This window comes from Anomaloglossus baeobatrachus, chromosome 3 (assembly GCF_048569485.1).
Source record: "Anomaloglossus baeobatrachus isolate aAnoBae1 chromosome 3, aAnoBae1.hap1, whole genome shotgun sequence".
Lineage (NCBI taxonomy): Eukaryota > Metazoa > Chordata > Amphibia > Anura > Aromobatidae > Anomaloglossus > Anomaloglossus baeobatrachus.
In genome coordinates this window covers 687270652-687293783 of record NC_134355.1, presented here as the reverse complement: position 1 = coordinate 687293783, position 23132 = coordinate 687270652, and the positions used below count along the sequence as shown (strand labels likewise).

General features: G+C 48.5%; 1 protein-coding gene across 1 annotated transcript in view; it reads right to left on the bottom strand.

Annotated features, from left to right (window-relative positions):
• The window catches only part of CLU (clusterin), a 39065-nt gene that overhangs the window by 5957 nt on the left and 9976 nt on the right, over nucleotides 1-23132 (bottom strand). The window contains exons 2-7 of the mRNA XM_075341309.1: nucleotides 10555-10647; nucleotides 7376-7524; nucleotides 6069-6239; nucleotides 3000-3408; nucleotides 2647-2754; nucleotides 476-705 (exon numbers count right to left, since the gene is read on the bottom strand). Of these exons, the coding sequence (XP_075197424.1) occupies nucleotides 476-705; nucleotides 2647-2754; nucleotides 3000-3408; nucleotides 6069-6239; nucleotides 7376-7524; nucleotides 10555-10639 (1152 nt within the window). The 5' untranslated portion in view covers nucleotides 10640-10647. The remainder of the gene's footprint in view (nucleotides 1-475; nucleotides 706-2646; nucleotides 2755-2999; nucleotides 3409-6068; nucleotides 6240-7375; nucleotides 7525-10554; nucleotides 10648-23132) is intronic.

The following is a 23132-nucleotide window of genomic DNA, read 5'->3' as shown; positions in this document are numbered from 1 at the left end:
TACTGCCCCCTATATACAAGAATATAACTACTATAATACTGCCCCTATGTACAAGAATATAACTACTATAATACTGCCCCTATGTACAAGAATATAACTACTATAATACTGCTCCCTATATACAAGAATATAACTACTATAATACTGCCCCTATGTACAAGAATATAACTACTATAATACTGCCCCTATGTACAAGAATATAACTACTATAATACTGCCCATATGTACAAGAATATAACTACTATAATACTGCCCCTATGTACAAGAATATAACTACTATAATACTGCCCCTATGTACAAGAATATAACTACTATAATACTGCTCCTATGTACAATAATATAACTACTATAATACTTATAATGTTTCTCATATCCATTCATTTTTATATTCCTTACTTTATGCACTTTGTGCATATAATTTGCTTTTACCCCTAATGGAAGTACTCGTTATCCCTTTTGGTTATATTGCACTTACTGTAGATACTTGGAATATCCCGTTGTTGCTGTTGTCGGTGAGATTGGCGAGCTTGGACACCCAGGAAAACTGCCCGCTTAGGTCTTCTAGGGCATTGGTGGCGTTCAGCATCTTCTCGTGCACTTTCTGCAGTAAGTCGTCGTACTGTTTGGTCATCTTTTCAGCCAGTCGAATGGAGTCCTCAAACTTCTCCTTTAGTTTTTCTTGTAATTGATCTTTCCTGGTGCAGTCTGGATAAGAAGGAAGACGTTCCACCATCGTTATGTAAATTATCTATAGAGCATTGCAGATTTGCCATCACCATCAGCTGCCGCCATCCAGGAGTGGACACAAGACAGACACCTCTCTGCATCATCATCCCTGATATCCTCATCATTGTCCTCCTTCATTAGATACCTCCAGTATCATCCTAACGATCAGCACCATCATCATATAATCATTACAACCATAGCAATCATCAATAATCATCATTCATGCAAAACGAAAGAAGATGTGAGATGTGGATGTCCACTTTTTTGTGGATTTAACTTATGAACTTTAATAAAAATGTAAGAAAGTTTTATTAAATTTGGAGGTGCTGCCCCATTTTTTTATCGCCCACTTTCCTGTTGGATAGCAGGTGGAAGGCACTTTGTGATACCTGGCAGAGCTTCATTATTACCATTCATGGTCATCATCATCATCTACACCATCAACATCTACATCATCATCTATATCATCATCATCGATATCATCATGATCTACTGTTATGATTCAGGGACCGAGGGGGATCAAAAAATGCGGAAACCCAAAAAGTAACCAGAGTGGATGGAACCTTAACGGACTGCAGACCTAATCCTGACACAACTAGAAGTAGCCATGGGACGAGCCTACAATGACCTAGTCTACACAGCCGGAGAGCTAAATATTCTTACAGATAGAAATATGAGAAAAGCTAATCTACCTCGGAGCAATCCCCAAAGATATAGATAGCCCCCCACATGTAAAGACTACGGTGCTATAGGAAAACACAATACAAAGCTAGAAAACAGATTCAGCACAGATGAGGCCCAAACTATCTTTAGGGCAAAGAATAGGAAAGAGCAGCTGTCTGCAACCGTAAAAACCCTAAAAAATCTAAGCACGCCTGACATGGAAAAATCCTGAGACCATACGGCCTCTCCCCCACTATATCAGTACTCTGATGTTACTGGGATCCAAAAACACTAATATAGACTGTATATAGACTCAAATGACATCATCATCATCTACATCATCCTCATCTACATCATCATCATCTACATCATCTCCTACATCATCATTTACATCATCATCATCTCCATCATCTTCTACATCATTATCATCTACATCATCTTCTACATCATTATCATCTACATCATCATCTACATCATTATCATCTACATCATCTTCTACATCATCATCATCATCTACATCATCATCATCTACATCATCTCCTACATCATTATCATCTACATCATCAGCATCTACATCATCATCATCTACATCATCTCCTACATCATCATCTACATCATCCTCATCTACATCATCATCATCTCCATCATCTCCTACATCATCATTTACATCATCATCATCTCCATCATCTTCTACATCATCATCATCTCCATCATCTTCTACATCATCATCATCTCCATCATCTTCTACATCATCATCATCTCCATCATCTTCTACATCATTATCATCTACATCATCATCTACATAGTAATCTAGACCAGTGGTCAGCAACCGTCTGTGCATGGTTGATCACAAAAGTCAAAATCTGGAGACCTGCTCTTCATAGCTCCGTGCCACACACCATGGGCCCGTGAGCCACAGGTTGGAGACCCATGGTCTAAATCATAATCATCTTCTACAGCATCATCATCTACATCATCATCTACATCTTCATCTACATCATCATCATCATCATCATCATCTACATCATAAACTACTTTATCATCATCTACATCATCTACATCATCATCATCTACATCATCATCATCTATATCACCATCATCTTCTACATCATCATGATCTTTATCTTCATCTACATCATCATCATTATCATCATCATTATCATCATCATCATTATTATCATCATCAGCTTCATCCCCGTGGTCACTTTTTACCCTCTTGGCCATAAGCCCCTTCTTTCTCGCTCCCCCGCCTCTTACCCAGGGCCAGGATCTCCTTGCACTTCTCGCACTTGTCCTTCATCCTCAGGCAGCCGGCCGAGTTCCTCCTCAGCTCCCGACACACCATTTTATCATCTGTGGAATCTCCTGGTCAGAAGCAGATTAGAAATCAGATCAGTGACCCTTATAGTTTTGTCCGGAGGCCCCTCCTTTCTGACGCTCCGACGCAGAGGCCCTGTGTATATCTAGAGCAGCTCCCAGCTGAGAAGAGGATACATTGTATACAGTCTGCACAGTCATGTGAGGACTGATACATTGTAACAGACCAGCAGAGGATCTGTGTGTTAGGGCCGGGCAGTTAGTGGGCAGAGGACTCTACGGCTCGTTGTTACCTGTCCCCTCGCTGGCTTGTTGGGCGAGCTGGTTGTGTCTCTCCATTATCTTCTTTGCAGCTTCAAATAGAGACTCAAAGCTGCTCGGAAAAAATGGTTCGAACTGCGTGGACCTCTCCCTGCGGGTCTGTTTAGAGAACGGGAACTGGAGTCTCTCCAAGGGAAAAGGATTCCACCCTGGGGAGCTAAACGAGCCCTGGAAGGGATTGGAGATGAAGGGCTTCATGTGGGTGAAGGCTTTGATACTGTCCTGGAAGAGTTCGTCCACACTGTCCTCCACAATGCTGAACCCGTCCTCCAGGTCCTCCAGCTCCATGTGCTGCTGCTCGTCCTGACGGGTCAAAGCGTCCACCTTATCTCCATTGTGGAAAATGGAAAATGGAGACGATCTGTTCAGGAGGTCTTCAAACTACGGAGAGAAGAAGACTTTGGACTATGTCCAATAAACACCCATAGGGTCTCTTTTTACCCAGTCATATATACAGTCATGGCTGAAAGTGTTGGCGCCCTTAAAATTGGTCCAGAAAATGAAATTTTTCTGCCAGAAAATTATTGAAATTCTATTTTGTTATTTTTCCTTTTTTACTATTTTTCCTGTTTACAAAAAAACTGACAAAAAAGGCAAATTGGACATAATTTCACACAAAATTCCAAAAATGTGCCATACAAAATTGTTTGCACCTTTCCAAAATTGTGGGTAAACAACTTTGTTTCAAGCATGTGATGATTGTTCAAACTCTCCTGTGGCAAGTAACAGGTGTGGGCAATATAGAAATCACACCTGAAACCAGATAAAAAGGGGAGAAGTTGACTCAGTCTTTGTGTTGTGTGTCTGTGTGTGCCACACTAAGTATGGAGAGCAGAAAGAAGAGAAGAGAACTGTCTGAGGACTGGAGAAACAAAATTGTTGAAAAATATCAACAATTTCAAGGTTACAAGTCGATCTCCAGAAATCTTGATGTTCCTTTGTCCACAATGCACAACATAATCAAGAAGTTTACATCCCATGGCACTGTACCTAATCTCCCTGGACGTGGACAGAAGAGGTTGTAATGCCGGATAGTCCGTGTGGTGGATAAGACCCAATCAAGGACCAGAGAAATTCCAGCTGTCATGCATCTCAGGGGGCATCAGTGTCAGCGCAAACTATCCGTCCACATCTAAATGTAATGAAATACTATGGAGGAGACCCAGGAGGACCCCACTGCTGACACAGAGACATCAAAAAGCCAAAATGTATACGGGTAACCAAAATCCTTCTGGGAAAGCATCTTGTGGACAGATGAGACCAATATAGAGCTCTTTGGTAAAGTGCATCATTCTACTGTTTACTGAAAACAAAATGGGGCCGACAAAGTAAAGAGCACAGCACCTACAGTCACACATGGTGGAGGTCAGAGATGTTTGGGGTTGTTTTTCTGCCTCTGGCACTGGGTGCGGTGACTGTGTGCAAGACATCATGAAATCTGAAGATCACCAAAGCATTTTGGGCATCAATATAGTGCCCGGTGTCAGAAAGCTGGGTTTGTGTCCTAGGTCAGGGTCTTTCACCAGAAAAATGACCCCAAACACTTCAAGAAGAGAGGAGAGAAGAAGAGAGAGAAGAGGAGAGACGAGACGAGAGGTGAGGAGAGGAGAGGAGAGAAGAGAAGAGAAGAGAAGAGGAGTGGAGAGGAGAGAAGAGGAGAGGAAGAAGAGAGAAGAGAAGAGAAAAGAAGAGGAGTGGAGTGGAGTGGAGAGAAGAGAAGAGGAGTGGAGTGAAGAGGAGTGGAGTGGATAGGAGAGAAGAGGAGTGCAGAGAAGAGGAGAGAAGAGGAGTGGAGAGGAGAGAAGAGCAAAGAAGAGAGGAAAAGAGGAGACAAGGGAAGAGGAAAGAAGAGGTGAGGAGAGAAGAGGAGAAAAGAGAAGAGGAGACAAGAGAAGAGGAGAGACGAGGTGAGGAGAGAAGAGGAGAAAAGAGAAGAGGAGACAAGAGAAGAGGAGAGACGAGGTGAGGAGAGAAGAGGAGAAAAGAGAAGAGGAGACAAGAGAAGAGGAGAGACAAGGTGAGGAGAGAAGAGGAGAAAAGAGAAGAGGAGACAAGAGAAGAGGAGAGAAGAGGTGAGGACAGAAGAGGATAGAAGAGAAGAGGAGTGCAGAGAAGAGGAGAGAAGATGAGTGGAGAGGAGAGAAGAGGAGTGGAGAGGAGAGAAGAGCAGAGAAGAGAGGAAAAGAGGAGACAAGAGAAGAGGAAAGAAGAGGTGAGGAGAGAAGAGGAGAAAAGAGAAGAGGAAACAAGAGAAGAGGAGAGAAGAGGTGAGGAGAGAAGAGGAGAAAAGAGAAGAGGAGACAAGAGAAGAGGTGAGGAGAGAAGAGGAGAAAAGAGAAGAGGAGACAAGAGAAGAGGTGAGGAGAGAAGAGGATAGAAGAGGAGAAAAGAGAAGAGGAGACAAGAGAAGAGGAGAGACGAGGTGAGGAGAGAAGAGGAGAAAAGAGAAGAGGAGACAAGAGAAGAGGTGAGGAGAGAAGAGGAGAAAAGAGAAGAGGAGACAAGAGAAGAGGTGAGGAGAGAAGAGGAGAAAAGAGAAGAGGAGAGAAGAGGTGAGGACAGAAGAGGATAGAAGAGGAGAGAAGAGGAGAGGAGAGAAGAGAAGAGGATAGAAGAGAAGAGGAGAGGAGACACCTTTATATGAGAGACCTGGAGCAGTTTATAAAGAGGAGTCTGGGCTTCCAGGTGAGAGGAGTAAGAAGCTTGTGGAGGTATAGGGGGCGACTGATGGAAGGGATTTACTCCAAAGGGTAAAGGGCGAGGAACCAAATATTAAGAGAAGGAAACAACAATTTTGTAAGGCCTATTTGGAGGTTTTTTTGCTAAATTTTGTCCAGTCTTTTTTTTTTTCTCTCAATTTTTAATTGCGTTATTCCAATGCACATAAAGGCAATAAACATCTATAACAAAACCTATGTAATTACAATCATTTTCTGGGAGAAGAATCCAGATGTAGCAGAGCTGAGTCAGTTCTACATAAACAGTGTGATGTCATCAGCTCTGCTACATCTGTACTTTATACTGCCATATTATTAACCCACCTGGCGTCCGACCAGCCCGGAGCCGCTGCGGCAGGTCTTGGAGTAGAAGCGGACGCAGGAGTGCTTCAGGCAGGGCTTACACTCCTCCCACAGCGCAAGGACGGTGTCATTGCAAGTGTCCTGACCGTCCGAAAGCTGCTGCTCAGAGTCAAGAGCGTCTTTGAGGGCGTCCTGAAAACACAGTGATACAAGCAATAGCATCATCACCAGTACAAAATCAGATAGAAAGGGTCACAGTTCTCTCCTGAAACACTCTGTGCTGCTGGAGACTCTGCTCCTTCCTCTATGTAACCTCTCACAGGATCAGCACCATCCTCCTGAAACACTCTGTGCTGCTGGAGACCCTGCTACTTCCTCTATGTAACCTCTCACAGGATCAGCACCGTCCTCCTGAAACACTCTGTGCTGCTGGAGACTCTGCTCCTTCCTCTATGTAACCTCTCACAGGATCAGCACCATCCTCCTGAAACACTCTGTGCTGCTGGAGACCCTGCTCCTTCCACTATGTAACCTCTCACAGGATCAGCACCGTCCTCCTGAAACACTCTGTGCTGCTCGAGTCCCTGCTCCTTCCTCTATGTAACCTCTCACAGGATCAGCACCGTCCTCCTGAAATACTCTGTGCTGCTGGAGACCCTGCTCCTTCCTCTATGTAACCTCTCACAGGATCAGCACTGTCCTCCTGAAACACTCTGTGCTGCTGGAGACTCTGCTCCTTCCTCTATGTAACATCTCACAGGATCAGCACCGTCCTCCTGAAACACTCTGTGCTGCTGGAGACCCTGCTACTTCCTCTATGTAACCTCTCACAGGATCAGCACCGTCCTCCTGAAACACTCTGTGCTGCTGGAGACTCTGCTCCTTCCTCTATGTAACATCTCACAGGATCAGCACCGTCCTCCTGAAACACTCTGTGCTGCTGGAGACCCTGCTCCTTCCTCTATGTAACCTCTCACAGGATTAGCACTGTCCTCCTGAAACACTCTGTGCTGCTGGAGACCCTGCTCCTTGCTCTATGTAACCTCTCACAGGATCAGTACAGTCCTCCTGAAACACTCTGTGCTGCTGGAGACCCTGCTCCTTCCTCTATGCAACCTCTCACAGGATCAGCACAGTCCTCCTGAAACACTCTGTGCTGCTGGAGACCCTGCTCCTTCCTCTATGTAACCTCTCACAGGATCAGCACCGTCCTCCTGAAACACTCTGTGCTGCTAGAGACGCTGCTGCTTCCTCTATGTAACCTCTCAGGATCAGCACAGTCCTCCTGAGACCCTCTGTGCTGCTTCTTCCTGTGTGTGGGCGCGGACCTCCTTATTCCTCTTGGTGTCCTCCAGTGAGCGCAGCATGTCCTGGTGCTCCTGCCCCGTCTGGTCCATGAGCAGCTTCATCTTTCTCACTCCGTTCATTGCCGTCTGGAACTGGGTGGTGATGTACTTACTGCCCTCCTCCGAGATGTCTGCAGGGAGAGATGTAGCAGAGCTGAGATGTAGCAGAGCTGAGATGTAGCAGAGCTGAGATGTAGCAGAGCTGAGTGCCTAGGACTTTTCTTTTTTATATTTTTATCTTAAAATCTCAAAGTGTCCCTGGGATAAATACAATAAATACAGTAACTGCGCCTCTCACTTCATCATTGTCATATTCATATAGGAGATGAATAGATTGGGATCCTCGGGGGCGGGGCTGCAGGAGAGACTTGGACTCGCGCTGTTATTCCTCGTTTTATTTTATTTATTTATTTTACATTTTTCATACAGTCATTTGTAACTTCAGGTTTACCCTGTAAATAGGGCCCGACCCATGAGCGTCATTTCTGGGGGAATTATGGGCCCCTGAGTTCACTTAAGACGCCGCAGTCTCCGCACTCACTACAGCCCCTAGCCACAGTGTGATGGGCGATATTCTGCAGGATGACAGGGCGATGTTCTGCTGTGGTGTGCGGTGCCTATAGTTTTCTGTGGTTGCAATGTTCTGCGCGTTTAGTGTGCTGTACCTGTGTAGTGCTGTGACTGTATTGTTTTGTGCCTGCTGCTATGCCTGTACTGTGCTGTTCCTGTAGCTTGATATGCCTGTATTGTGCTGTGCTTCTAGTTTGCTGCATTTGTTTTGATCTGTGCCTGTGGTGTGCTGTGTCCTTAGTTTGCTGTGCCTGTAATGTCCTGTGCCTGGTGCTGTGTCTGTAGTGTGAGTGCCTGTATTGTTTGTGCTTTGATGTACTGTTCCTGTATTGTGCTGTGCCTGTAATTTTCTGTGCATATGCTTTGCTGTGCCTGTTGTGTTCTGTGCCTGGTGTTGTGTTTATAGTGTGCTGTGATTGTATTTTGCTGTGCCTGTATTGTTATATGCCTAGTACTGTGCTCTTAGTGTGCTGTGCCTGTAGTATACTGTATGTGTATTGTTATGTGTATATGTTATGTGCCTGCAGTTTGCTGTTCCTGAAATGTTCTGTGCCTGTAGTGTCTTCTGCCTGTAGTTTGCTGTGCCTGCATTGTTCTGTGCCTGGTGCTGTGCCTGTAGTGTGCTGTGCATGTATTTTGCTGTGCGTGAATTTTTCTGTGCCTGGTGATGTGCTTGTAGTGTGCTGTGCCTGTAGGTTGCTGTACCTTTATTGTTATGTGCCTGATGCTGTGTCTCTTGTGTACTGTGCCTGTAATATTCTGTGTCTGTAATCTTCTGTGCCTGTGGTGTGCTGTGTCTGTACTTTGCTGTGGCTGTATTGTTCTGTGTCTGATATTGTGCCTGTAGTGTGCTGTGTCTGTATTGTTTTGTGCCTGTGGTGTGCTGTGCCTGTATTGTGCTGTGCCTATAGTTTGCTGTGCCTCTATTGTGCTGTGGCTGCAGTGTGCGGTGTCTGTATTGTTCTCTGCCTGGTGCTGTGCCTGTAGTTTGCTTTGCATGTAATGTTCTTTGCCTGATGCTGTGCCTGTAATGTGCTGTGCCCGGTGATGTGTCTATACTATAGCGTGCTGTGCCTCTAGTTTGCTGTTTCTGTATTGTTTTGTGCCTGGTGCTGTGCCTGTGGTGTGTTGTTTCTATATTGTGCTGTGCCTGTAGTTTGCTTTGCCTCTATTGTTCTGTGCTTTGTGCTGTGCCTGTAGTTTTCTGTGCCTGTATTGTTTTGTACCAGTATTGTGCTTATGCCTGTAGTTTGCTGTACCTGTATTGTTCTGTGCTATGTTCTGTGCCTGTATTGTTCTGTGCCTGTATTGTTTTGTGCCTGCATTGTTTTGTGCCTGCATTGTGCTGTACCTGTAGTTTGTTGTACCTATATTGTGCTGTGCCTGTAGAATTGCTGTTCCTGTATTGTTCTGTGCCTGTTGCTGTGTCTGTATTTTGCAGTGACTGTATTGTTCTGTGCCTGTAGTTTGCTGTGCAAGTATTGTTCTGTGCCTGTATTGTGCTGTGGCTGTATTGTTCTGTTCCTGTATTGTGCTGTACCTGTAGTGTGCTGTGCCAGCATTGTGCTGTCTGTATTGTTCTGTGCCTGGTGCTTTGCCTGTATTGTGCTGTACCTGTATGGTTCTGTGCCTGCATGGTTCTGTTCCTGTATTGTGGTGTACCTGTAGTGTGCTGTGCCAGTATTGTTCTGTCTGTATTGTTCTGTGCCTGGTGCTTTGCCTGTATTGTTTTGTGCCTGCATTGTGCTGTGCCTGTAGTTTTCTGAATTGGTATTGTGCTGTGCCTGTGGAATTGCTGCTCCTGTATTGTTCTGTGCCTGGTGCTGTGCCTGTATTGTTCTGTGCCTGGTGCTGTGCCTGTATTGTGCTGTGCCTGTATTGTGCTTTACCTGTAGTGTACTGTGCCAGTATTGTGCTGTCTGTATTGATCTGTGCCTGGTGCTTTGCCTGTATTGTTTTGTGCCTGTATTGTGCTCTGCCTGTAGTTTTCTGAGTTGGTATTGTGCTGTGCCTGTGGAATTGCTGCTCCTGTATTGTTCTGTGCCTGGTGCTGTGCCTGTGTTGTTTTGTGCCTGTATTGTGCTGTGCCTGTAGTTTGCTGAGTTGGTATTGTGCTATACCTGTATTGTGCTATACCTGTATTGTGCTGTGCCTGTAGAATTGCTGTTCCTGTATTGTTCTGTGCCTTGTGCTGTGCCTGGTGCTGTGCCTGTGTTGTTTGTGTGTGGAGGTCACGATTGGCTTTAAGACCTGTCAGGTAACATGGTGAATATGCTATGAGTCCAAGCTCAGTGCACACTGCAGACAGTGTGGCAACATTCGCTCCGGTCCACCCCTCCTCACAACAAGACCGTCCGTTTGAGGATCGAGGTGATGACGTCTCCCAACTCCGCAGATATTGTTGTGTAGTGTAGTGTATCAGTGGGAGGTGCTGGAAATACAAGTCCGATCCAGGGATCCATGGGTCACAGACATCATATTAGGCCAATGGATTTAATAGTTTGGCTGTTCGGAGTATTATTGCAGTATAGTATATGTGCACTATATGTCAGTATTATTTGGCACTGTATGGCTGGAGGAGCTGTACTCACGTTTCAGATTTTCTGAGCGGACCAGGGCCTCCGTGGCTCCAAACAGAAGGACGAGCGGAAGAAGGAAGAGGGCAAACGACTCCATCTCTGACTCTGAAAAACATAAAGGAAGAATGATCAGCGAAGAGCAGGAGCCGACATTCATTCACCTTATGTATCTTCTTTCATGGAATGTTTTCACAGTTTTTGCTCTATGGTAGGATGCATTATCATCCTAATAAATGATTTAATTACTAGTGATGAGCGGGCACTACCATGCTCGGGTGCTCAGTACTGGTAACTAGTGATGAGCGGGCACTACCATGCTCGGGTGCTCATTACTGGTAACTAGTGATGAGCGAGCACTACCATGCTCAGGTGTTCTGTACTGGTAACAAGTGATGAGCGGGCACTACCATGCTCGGGTGCTCATTACTGGTAACTAGTGATGAGCGAGCACTACCATGCTCGGGTGTTCTGTACTGGTAACAAGTGATGAGCGGGCACTACCATGCTCGGGTGCTCAGTACTGGTAACAAGTGATGAGCGGGCACTACCATGCTCGGGTGCTCAGTACTGGTAACTAGTGATAAGCGGGCACTACCATGCTCAGGTGCTCATTACTGGTAACTAGTGATGAGCGGGCACTACCATGCTCGGGTGTTCAGTACTGGTAACTAGTGATGAGCGGGCACTACCATGCTCGGGTGCTCAGTACTGGTAACTAGTGATGAGCGGGCACTACCATGCTCGGGTGCTCATTACTGGTAACTAGTGATAAGCGGGCACTACCATGCTCAGGTGCTCATTACTGGTAACTAGTGATGAGCGAGCACTATTATGCTCGGGTGCTCTGTACTGGTAACTAGTGATGAGCGGGCACTACCATGCTCGGGTGCTCTGTACTGGTAACAAGTGATGAGCGGGCACTACCATGCTCGGGTGCTCATTACTGGTAACTAATGATGAGCGGGCACTACCATGCTCGGGTGCTCAGTACTGGTAACTAGTGATGAGCGGGCACTACCATGCTCAGGTGCTCAGTACTGGTAACTAGTGATGAGCGGGCACTACCATGCTCAGGTGCTCAGTACTGGTAACTAGTGATGAGCGGGCACTACCATGCTTGGGTGCTCAATACTGGTAACTAGTGATGAGTGAGCACTACCATGCTTGGGTGCTCAGTACTGGTAACTAGTGATGAGCGGGCACTACCATGCTCGGATGCTCAGTACTGGTAACTAGTGATGAGCGGGCACTATCATGCTTGGGTGCTCAGTACTGGTAACTAGTGATGAGCGGGCACTACCATGCTCGGGTACTCAGTACTGGTAACTAGTGATGAGCGGGCACTACCATGCTCGGGTGGTCAGTACTGGTAACTAGTGATGAGTGGGCACTACCATGCTCAGGTGCTCAGTACTGGTAACTAGTGATGAGCGGGCACTACCATGCTTGGGTGCTCAGTACTGGTAACTAGTGATGAGCGGGCACTACCATGCTCAGGTGCTCAGTACTGGTAACTAGTGATGAGCGGGCACTACCATGCTCGGGTGCTCAGTACTGGTAACTAGTGATGAGCGGGCACTACCATGCTTGGGTGCTCAGTACTGGTAACTAGTGATGAGCGGGCACTACCATGCTCGGGTGCTCAGTACTAGTAACTAGTGATGAGCGGGCACTACCATGCTCAGGTGCTCAGTACTGGTAACTAGTGATGAGCGGGCACTACCATGCTCAGGTGCTCAGTACTAGTAACTAGTGATGAGCGGGCACTACCATGCTCGGGTGCTCAGTACTGGTAACTAGTGATAAGTGGGCACTACCATGCTCAGGTGCTCAGTACTGGTAACTAGTGATGAGCGGGCACTACCATGCTCGGGTGCTCAGTACTGGTAACTAGTGATAAGTGGGCACTACCATGCTCAGGTGCTCAGTACTGGTAACTAGTGATGAGTGGGCACTACCATGATCAGGTGCTCTGTACTGGTAACTAGTGATGAGCGGGCACTACCATGCTCGGGTGCTCAGTACTCGTAAGTAGTGATGAGCGGGCACTACCATGCTCGGGTGCTCAGTACTCGTAACTAGTGATGAGCGGGCACTACCATTCTCGGGTGCTCAGTACTCATAACTAATGATGAGTGGGCACTACCATGCTCTGGTGCTCAGTACTGGTAACTAGTGATGAGCGGGCACTACCATGCTCGGTTGCTCAGTACTCGTAACTAGTGATGAGCGGGCACTACCATGCTCGGGTGCTCAGTACTGGTAACTAGTGATGAGCGGGCACTACCATGCTCGGGTGCTCAGTACTGGTAACTAGTGATGAGCGGACACTACCATGCTCGGGTGCTCAGTACTCGTAACTAGTGATGAGTGGGCACTACCATGCTCGGGTGCTCAGTACTCGTAACTAGTGATGAGCGGGCACTACCATGCTCGGGTGCTCAGTACTCGTAACTAGTGATGAGTGAGCACTACCATGCTCTGGTGCTCAGTACTCGTAACTAGTGATGAGCGGGCACTACCATGTTCGGGTGCTCAGTACTGGTAACTAGTGATAAGCGGGCACTACCATGCTCAGGTGCTCAGTACTGGTAACTAGTGATGAGCGGACACTACCATGCTCGGGTGCTCAGTACTCGTAACTAGTGATGAGCGGGCACTACCATGCTCGGGTGCTCAGTACTGGTAACTAGTGATGAGCGGGCACTACCATGCTCGGGTGCTCAGTACTGGTAACTAGTGATGAGCGGACACTACCATGCTCGGGTGCTCAGTACTCGTAACTAGTGATGAGTGGGCACTACCATGCTCTGGTGCTCAGTACTCGTAACTAGTGATGAGCGGGCACTACCATGTTCGGGTGCTCAGTACTGGTAACTAGTGATGAGCGGGCACTACCATGCTCAGGTGCTCAGTACTGGTAACTAGTGATGAGCGGACACTACCATGCTCGGGTGCTCAGTACTGGTAACTAGTGATGAGCGGGCACTACCATGCTCAGGTGCTCAGTACTGGTAACTAGTGATGAGCGGACACTACCATGCTCAGGTGCTCAGTACTCGTAACTAGTGATGAGCGGACACTACCATGCTCAGGTGCTCAGTACTGGTAACTAGTGATGAGCGGGCACTACCATGCTCAGGTGCTCAGTACTGGTAACTAGTGATGAGCGGACACTACCATGCTCAGGTGCTCAGTACTGGTAACTAGTGATGAGCGGACACTACCATGCTCAGGTGCTCAGTACTCGTAACTAGTGATGAGCGGACACTACCATGCTCAGGTGCTCAGTACTGGTAACTAGTGATGAGCGGGCACTACCATGCTCAGGTGCTCAGTACTGGTAACTAGTGATGAGCGGGCACTACCATGCTCAGGTGCTCAGTACTGGTAACTAGTGATGAGCGGACACTACCATGCTCGGGTGCTCAGTACTGGTAACTAGTGATGAGCGGGCACTACCATGCTCAGGTGCTCAGTACTGGTAACTAGTGATGAGCGGGCACTACCATGCTCAGGTGCTCAGTACTGGTAACTAGTGATGAGCGGGCACTGCCATGCTTGGGTGCTCAGTACTGGTAACTAGTGATGAGCGGGCACTACCATGCTCGGCTGCTCAGTACTGGTAACTAGTGATGAGCGGGCACTACCATCCTCAGGTGCTCAGTACTGGTAACTAGTGATGAGCGGGCACTACCATGCTCAGGTGCTCTGTACTCGTAACTAGTGATGAGTGAGCACTACCATGCTCGGGTGCTCAGTACTGGTCACTAGTGATGAGCGGGCACTACCATGCTCGGGTGCTCAGTACTCGTAACTAATGATGAGTGGGCACTACCATGCTCTGGTGCTCAGTACTGGTAACTAGTGATGAGCGGGCACTACCATGCTCGGGTGCTCAGTACTCGTAACTAGTGATGAGCGGGCACTACCATGCTCGGGTGCTCAGTACTGGTAACTAGTGATGAGTGGGCACTACCATGCTCGGGTGCTCAGTACTCGTAACTAGTGATGAGTGAGCACTACCATGCTCAGGTGCTCAGTACTGGTAACTAGTGATGAGCGGGCACTAGCATGCTTGGGTTCTCCATACTGGTAACTAGTGATGAGCGGGCACTACCATGTACGGGTGCTCAGTACTGGTAACTAGTGATGAGCGGGCACTACCATGCTCGGCTGCTCAGTACTAGTAACTAGTGATGAGCGGGCACTACCATGCTCGGCTGCTCAGTACTGGTAACTAGTGATGAGTGGGCACTACCATGCTCAGGTGCTCTGTACTGGTAACTAGTGATGAGCGGACACTACCATGCTCGGATGCTCTGTACTGGTAACTAGTGATGAGCGGGCACTACCATGCTCGGGTGCTCTGTACTCGTAACTAGTGATGAGTGAGCACTACCATGCTCGGGTGCTCAGTACTGGTAACTAGTGATGAGCGGGCACTACCATGCTCGGGTGCTCAGTACTGGTAACTAGTGATGAGCGGGCACTACCATGCTCGGGTGCTCAGTACTCGTAACTAGTGATGAGCAGGCACTACCATGCTCAGGTGCTCAGTACTGGTAACTAGTGATGAGCGGGCACTACCATGCTCGGGTGCTCAGTACTCGTAACTACCGTAGTGATGAGCGGGCACTACCATGCTCGGGTGCTTGGTTCTCATAATAAACAGTTGATGCTCAGATGGGTGTGATTAGAGCACCCAAGTGCGATGGTGTGATAGATAAAATAATACCGAGCTCATCCTATGTTTATATTTTTACTGATTTTAGGAATGTTGCCTTGTTCTGTGTACAATACAGAAGGTATGTATTCATGTACTGATGGTGATTTTGGTAAAGTATTTCTGTACTGATGATGGTACTGATGCTGTGCTTCTGCAATGATGGGAGTTCTGATGTATTTCTGTACTTCTAGTCTAGGGGTTCTGGAGATGTATTTCTGTACTGATAGGGGTTCTTGTGATGAAGTTCAGTATTTATGCTGGTTCTGGTAATGTATCTCTGTACTGATGATGGTTTTGGTGATGTACCTCTGCAGTAATGGTTATTCTGGTAATGTATTTCTGTACTAATTAGGCTTGTGATGCTGTATTCCTGTACTGATGATGGTTCTAGTTGTACTGCTGCTGGTTTTGGTGAGGTATTCTTGTGCTGTTATTAGTTATGATCCTGTACACATGTAATTATCCATAATTTGCAACGTTATGTGTTGTACCGTCTCATAGGAGCATTAAAGGAGTTGTCCAATAATGTGACTGCGGACTTCTTAATTTTCACAGGCTTTCTGGTGCCGGCGGTGAGGAAGGAAGGTGATGAAACCGCATGTATGCAAATTACATACATGCGGTCACATGCAAACTAGACATGCAGGAATTGAGAAAGGCCGGACACATCTAGTAGGAATGTGGCCGGAAATATGCAAATTGCAAAATTGCACTCAAATAACCGTACAGTCCTGCCGCCACCACAGGAGAATCCTAACAGTGTGCAGAGCGAGCGCTGCGAGAATTCAGAGAGTGGCTGCAGACTATCATAACAAACCTGAACAAGCCCATTCACTATAATATAAGCTCTGGGGGAGGAGATTGTAGGACAGGTGACTACAATCTATAACTCACTGTTATCAGCCATTACCATGGGAGATTACTGTAGGACAGGTGACTACAAACTATTACTCCCCGTTATCAGCTATTACTGGAGGAGGACACTGTAGGATAGGTGAATACAATCTACTACTCCCTGTTATCAGCCATTACAATTCTGGAGATGCTGCTTGTAGGACAGGGAACCACTTTTAGGTTCTTTGCCTCTTTCAGGACCGGCTGCAGCCATCGCTGTGACCAGAGGAGGGGCGTCTGTTATTTCTGTTTGTTTTTCTCCTATTCCGGCTGCAGGCGGATGTTGGGGGTCGTCATCCCCAGATGTTCTCCCTGGGGCGGCTGCGTGTGACCGGGGCTGCTGCTTTCTGCCTCTGTCACTGACACTCATAGACTATAATAATCTCATAATACGCGATTATTCCTCATATTCTGCAAGGGCCTAATCAGAGAAATAACTGAGATCAGACGCAGAGGTCGGGGGAAAGTTATTATTCAGTGATGAAACCCAACAGATTGTGCGAAGTCTGAATACTGACTGTCCAGAGGAGAAAAGAGGAGGCCTGTGTCTGCCCTCACTCCTGTGTCTGCCATCACTCCTGTGTCTGCCCTCACTCCTGTGTCTGCCCTCACTCCTGTGTCTGCACTCACTCCTGTGTCTGCCCTCACTCCTGTGTCTGCCCTCACTCCTGTGTCTGCCCTCAGTCCTGTGTCTGCCCTCACTCCTGTGTCTGCACTCACTCCTGTGTCTGCCCTCACTCCTGTGTCTGCCCTCACTCCTGTGTCTGCCCTCACTCCTGTGTCTGCCATCACTCCTGTGTCTGCCATCAGTCCTGTATCTGCCCTCACTACTGTGTCTGCCATCACTCCTGTGTCTGCCCTCACTCCTGTGTCTGCCATCACTCCTGTGTCTGATATCACTCCTGTGTCTGCCCTCACTCCTGTGTCTGCCCTCACTCCTGTATCTGCCCTCACTCCTGTGTCTGCCATCTCTCCTGTGTCTGCCATCAGTCCTGTGTCTGCCCTCACTTCTGTGTCTGCCATCAGTCCTGTGTCTGCCCTCACTCCTGTGTCTGCCCTCACTCCTGTGTGTGCCATCACTCCAGTGTCTGCCCTCACTCCTGTGTCTGCCCTCACTCCTGTGTCTGCCCTCACTCCTGTGTCTGTCATCACTCCTGTGTCTGCCCTCACTCCTGTGTCTGCCATCACTCCTGTGTCTGCCCTCACTCCTGTGTCTGCCCTCACTCCTGTGTCTGGCCTCACTCCTGTGTCTGCCATCACTCCTGTGTCTGCCCTCACTCCTGTGTCTGCCCTCACTCCTGTGTCTGCCATCACTCCTGTGTCTGCCCTCACTCCTGTGTCTGCCATCACTCCTGTGTCTGCCCTCACTCCTGTGTCTGCCCTCACTCCTGTGTCTGCCCTCACTCCTGTGTCTGTCATCACTCCTATGTCTGCCCTCACTCCTGTGTTTGCCATCACTCCTGTGTCTGCCCTCACTCCTGTGTCTGCCCTCACTCCTGTGTCTGCCATCAGTCCTGTGTCTGCCCTCACTCCTGTGTCTGCCCTCACTCCTGTGTCTGCCATAACTCCTGTATCTGCCCTCACTCCTGTGTCTGCCCTCACTCCTGTGTCTACCATCACTCCTGTGTCTGCCCTCACTCCTGTGTCTACCATCACTCCTGTGTCTGCCATCAGTCCTGTGTCTGCCCTCACTCCTGTGTCTGCCATCACTCCTGTGTCTGCCCTCACTCCTGTGTCTGCCCTCACTCCTGTGTCTACCATCACTCCTGTGTCTGCCATCAGTCCTGTGTCTGCCCTCACTCCTGTGTCTGCCATCAGTCCTGTGTCTACCATCACTCCTGTGTCTGCCATCACTCCTGTGTCTGCCATCATTCCTGTGTCTGCCATCACTCCTGTGTCTGCCATCACTCCTGTGTCTGCCATCACTCCTGTGTCTGCCCTCAGTCCTGTGTCTGCCATCACTCCTGTGTCTGCCCTCACTCCAGTGTCTACCATCACTCCTGTGTCTGCCATCAGTCCTGTGTCTGCCCTCACTCCTGTGTCTGCCATCAGTCCTGTGTCTACCATCACTCCTGTGTCTGCCATCAGTCCTGTGTCTGCCCTCACTCCTGTGTCTGCCCTCACTCCTGTGTCTACCATCACTCCTGTGTCTGCCATCAGTCCTGTGTCTGCCCTCACTCCTGTGTCTGCCATCAGTCCTGTGTCTACCATCACTCCTGTGTCTGCCCTCACTCCTGTGTCTGCCCTCACTCCTGTGTCTGCCCTCACTCCTGTGTCTGCCATCAGTCCTGTGTCTGCCATCACTCCTGTGTCTGCCCTCACTCCTGTGTCTGCCCTCACTCCTGTGTCTGCCCTCACTCCTGTGTCTGCCCTCACTCCTGTGTCTGCCCTCAGTCCTGTGTCTGCCCTCACTCCTGTGTCTGCCCTCACTCCTGTGTCTACCATCACTCCTGTGTCTGCCATCAGTCCTGTGTCTGCCCTCACTCCTGTGTCTGCCATCAGTCCTGTGTCTACCATCACTCCTGTGTCTGCCCTCACTCCTGTGTCTGCCCTCACTCCTGTGTCTGCCCTCACTCCTGTGTCTGCCATCAGTCCTGTGTCTGCCCTCACTCCTGTGTCTGCCATCACTCCTGTGTCTGCCCTCACTCCTGTGTCTGCCCTCACTCCTGTGTCTGCCCTCACTCCTGTGTCTACCATCACTCCTGTGTCTGCCATCAGTCCTGTGTCTGCCCTCACTCCTGTGTCTGCCATCAGTCCTGTGTCTACCATCACTCCTGTGTCTGCCCTCACTCCTGTGTCTACCATCACTCCTGTGTCTGCCATCACTCCTGTGTCTGCCCTCACTCCTGTGTCTGCCATCAGTCCTGTGTCTGCCCTCACTCCTGTGTCTGCCATCACTCCTGTGTCTGCCCTCACTCCTGTGTCTGCCCTCACTCCTGTGTCTGCCCTCACTCCTGTGTCTACCATCACTCCTGTGTCTGCCATCAGTCCTGTGTCTGCCCTCACTCCTGTGTCTGCCATCAGTCCTGTGTCTACCATCACTCCTGTGTCTGCCCTCACTCCTGTGTCTACCATCACTCCTGTGTCTGCCATCACTCCTGTGTCTGCCCTCACTCCTGTGTCTGCCCTCACTCCTGTGTCTACCATCACTCCTGTGTCTGCCATCAGTCCTGTGTCTGCCCTCACTCCTGTGTCTGCCATCAGTCCTGTGTCTACCATCACTCCTGTGTCTGCCCTCACTCCTGTGTCTACCATCACTCCTGTGTCTGCATCACTCCTGTGTCTGCCCTCACTCCTGTGTCTGCCCTCACTCCTGTGTCTGCCCTCACTCCTGTGTCTGCCCTCACTCCTGTGTCTTCCATCACTCCTGTTTCTGCCATCACTCCTGTGTCTGCCATCACTTCTGTGTCTGCCCTCACTCCTGTGTCTGCCCTCACTCCTGTGTCTGCCATCACTCCTGTGTCTGCCATCACTCCTGTGTCTGCCCTCACTCCTGTGTCTGCCATCACTCCTGTGTCTGCCCTCACTCCTGGGTCTGCCCTCACTCCTGTGTCTGCCATCACTCCTGTGTCTGCCATCACTCCTGTGTCTGCCCTCACTCCTGTGTCTGCCATCAGTCCTGTGTCTGCCATCACTCCTGTGTCTGCCATCACTCCTGTGTCTGCCCTCACTCCTGTGTCTGCCCTCACTCCTGTGTCTGCCATCACTCCTGTGTCTGCCCTCACTCCTGTGTCTGCCATCAGTCATGTGTCTGCCATCACTCCTGTGTCTGCCCTCACTCCTGTGTCTGCCCTCACTCCTGTGTCTGCCCTCACTCCTGTGTCTGCCATCACTCCTGCGTCTGCCATCACTCCTGTGTCTGCCATCACTCCTGTGTCTGCCATCACTCCTGTGTCTGCCCTCACTCCTGTGTCTGCCCTCACTCCTGTGTCTGCCCTCACTCCTGTGTCTGTATCACTCCTGTGTCTGCCCTCACTCCTGCGTCTGCCATCACTCCTGTGTCTGCCATCACTCCTGTGTCTGCCATCACTCCTGTGTCTGCCATCCTTCCTGTGTCTGCCCTCACTCCTGTGTCTGTATCACTCCTGTGTCTGCCATCACTCCTGTGTCTGCCCTCACTCCTGTGTCTGCCATCACTCCTGTGTCTGCCCTCACTCCTGTGTCTGCCATCACTCCTGTGTCTGCCATCACTCCTGTGTCTGCCATCACTCCTGTGTCTGCCCTCACTCCTGTGTCTGCCATCAGTCCTGTGTCTGTATCACTCCTGCGTCTGCCATCAGTCCTGTGTCTGCAGCAGTAAAGCCTCTAGAGATCACTCATGTGTGGGGGCTTCTCATCCATGGAGGGGGTCACTCATTATTCAATGATCACAGCCATAAATTATTAATGGGATCTAAACCTCCTCCAAGAACAACTTCTCCCATCATCCAGGACAATATGGTGATGATGCTTTTCCCACCATGACCAGGTCACAAGGAAAAAGTGAGAATCAAGTGTCTCAGGGACCAAAACATTGACGTTTTGGGAAACTCCACAATGATCAGTCCCACTGAGAACCTGCGGTCAGTGCTCAGCAAGCTACAAGAACCAGGAATTGTGATAAATTCCGAGCTCTAATGAGACAAGAAGGGGTCATAGGTCAGAATCAGGGGCCGGTGTCCAGCAAATGGGGGAGGGGCCGTGTCCAGGGAATGGGAGAGGGGCCGGTGTCCAGCGAATGGGGGAGGGGCCGGTGTCCAGCGAATGGGGGAGGGGCCGGTGTCCAGCGAATGGGAGAGGGGCAGGGCTGGAGAAATCAGGGAAACATTCAGTCTTTATAGAAACTGCATGTATTTGTCAATAAAATGTATCAACTGATGGAATGTTGATAATTGTACCTCAGTAACCATAGAAACGCCCGACTAACATCAAACAAAATGTGCAAAACAAAGTTTATGTCAGTTTCAAAACTTTTTGCCACAACTTTATATTAAGGAGGTAAATCAGCAAAAAGGAAGGATATCACTGCGTTATCTGTGGTGTTACATGGGACTGCAGGTGACATCTACTACATTATCTGTACTCAGAGAGATATCACTGTGTTATCTGTGCTGTTACATGGGACTGCAGGTGACATCTACTACATTATCTGTACTCAGAGAGATATCACTGTTATCTATGGTGTTACATAGGACTGCAGGTGACATCTACTATGTCATGTAGAACTATTGAAGGGTCTCCATCCCCCTCCTGTCCACCATCAGCCAGAGATCGTCATGACGATTATCTGATTGGCCTGGAAGCTTAAGGTATTTATGACTTTGGGTGATGGTAGAACCAAAGCCAAAGGCTGCAGAGAAAGACAATTCTTTGTAATATTGGCGGGAAAACTCCCAAAGCAGGTTTTGAAGTGCAACTTTAATGCTAGAAAGATGAAAAACACATTGCCAGAATCCCTGCGTCGTGCGGAACCCAGCGCACCGTCTCACCTGACGAGGAGATCGACGGAATCACGACAAATTAGTATTGGCCAGTAAAATTGTGCTAGAGGCGTTGTGTTTGGTATCAATGTAACTGTAAAATCGAGATATTAAATATGACGCTAATATCTTTCACCTGTGTGACCCAGGAGCAAAGATATGAAAAACCCTAGAATTATGGAACTCTGTGAACATCAGAGCACAGCCCACAAGTGACTGTAAAATGATGTCACAGGCAAGGGGGGCTAGCAAGAGCATAAGAGACAGTTCCTGTCTTGGGGGCTCAGTCAGCACGAGGAGGGCATCATGAAGGGTGATGCTGGCCGATTCTAACATCTCTTGGAGTTCCCTCCTACTCCCTAAGCAGACGTCACTTCTATGGCACAAGCTTAGTAAGTTTCACGTTTATACCTTTTATTTTATGTAACTGTTATGCCGTAATGTGTATTGTTCCCTTTTGTAAATTCCTGTATATTCTTTAAACACTGCCTATTTTCGGATTAAATATATAAAAATTTAAGAGTTTCTTTCCTTATGCTTTATATACGAATCCAAAACCCCGAAGGGCCTTATGCTATCTGAAACGGGTTCCCAGCTACCTGTAGAAAGTCTGGGTGGTGGCAGCGTAATTGTTATTGCATAGAATTATTGGAGTGCTATCATTAAGGGTACCGAGGTATATAAATATTCCATTAGCAGGAATCAGAGATATACATTTACCCTTGCTGTGAGACCTCCAATATTTGGCATTATCAGCTCAGCAGCCTCATCTTATGCATTGTCCTGCAGTACCAAAAGTGGCCTGCAGACAAGGGGGGCGCTAGAGAGTAGTCGTGTGTAACAAATCAGTGAACAGCTGCGGATTTCTGAGGGACTTCCCCGCCTGTTCGTGACAAATTGGTGGCAAGCGGTGGGATATATAAAGCATTAGTGATCTGGTTTGAGCAATCATCCCTTTCACTAAAAACTTGCAAAAGTTTTGAGGATTGAACTCAGTGTTTAAATATACCTGGAACAATACTGTACGTGTAGCAGTTACCCCCTCCCCTTCTCTCTTGTTTTCTATCCTATCTTTTATTTGGCAATTATGGATGCTGTGTCAGAAGCCTGGTACAATCAGCAGAAGAAGGAGGTTCTTGCTGCACTCTGCAGATCCAAGTTGATTGATGGCCATGGCAAAACGAGGCAAGACCTCATTAAAGAACTTTTACAATGGGACGCAGAGCACGTTCATTCCCCCAGTGCTGGAGAAGAGGAGGCAAGCCAAGCCCAGGATAGTGCTTCTGCAGAGTCCCCACCATCAACTGCAAGCCAGAGCAGTGACCGGGGCAACATGGACTCTTTCCTGAAGATGGCTCTACAACAATTCGCTGCAGATGACCGGCAGGGACGGCTAAACCTCATTCAGCAATATCGAGAGGCTGAGAGAGCCGAGCGAGAGGCTGAGAGAGCCGAGCGAGAGGCTGAGAGAGCCGAGCGCCAGGCTCAGGCCGAGCGAGAGGCTGAGA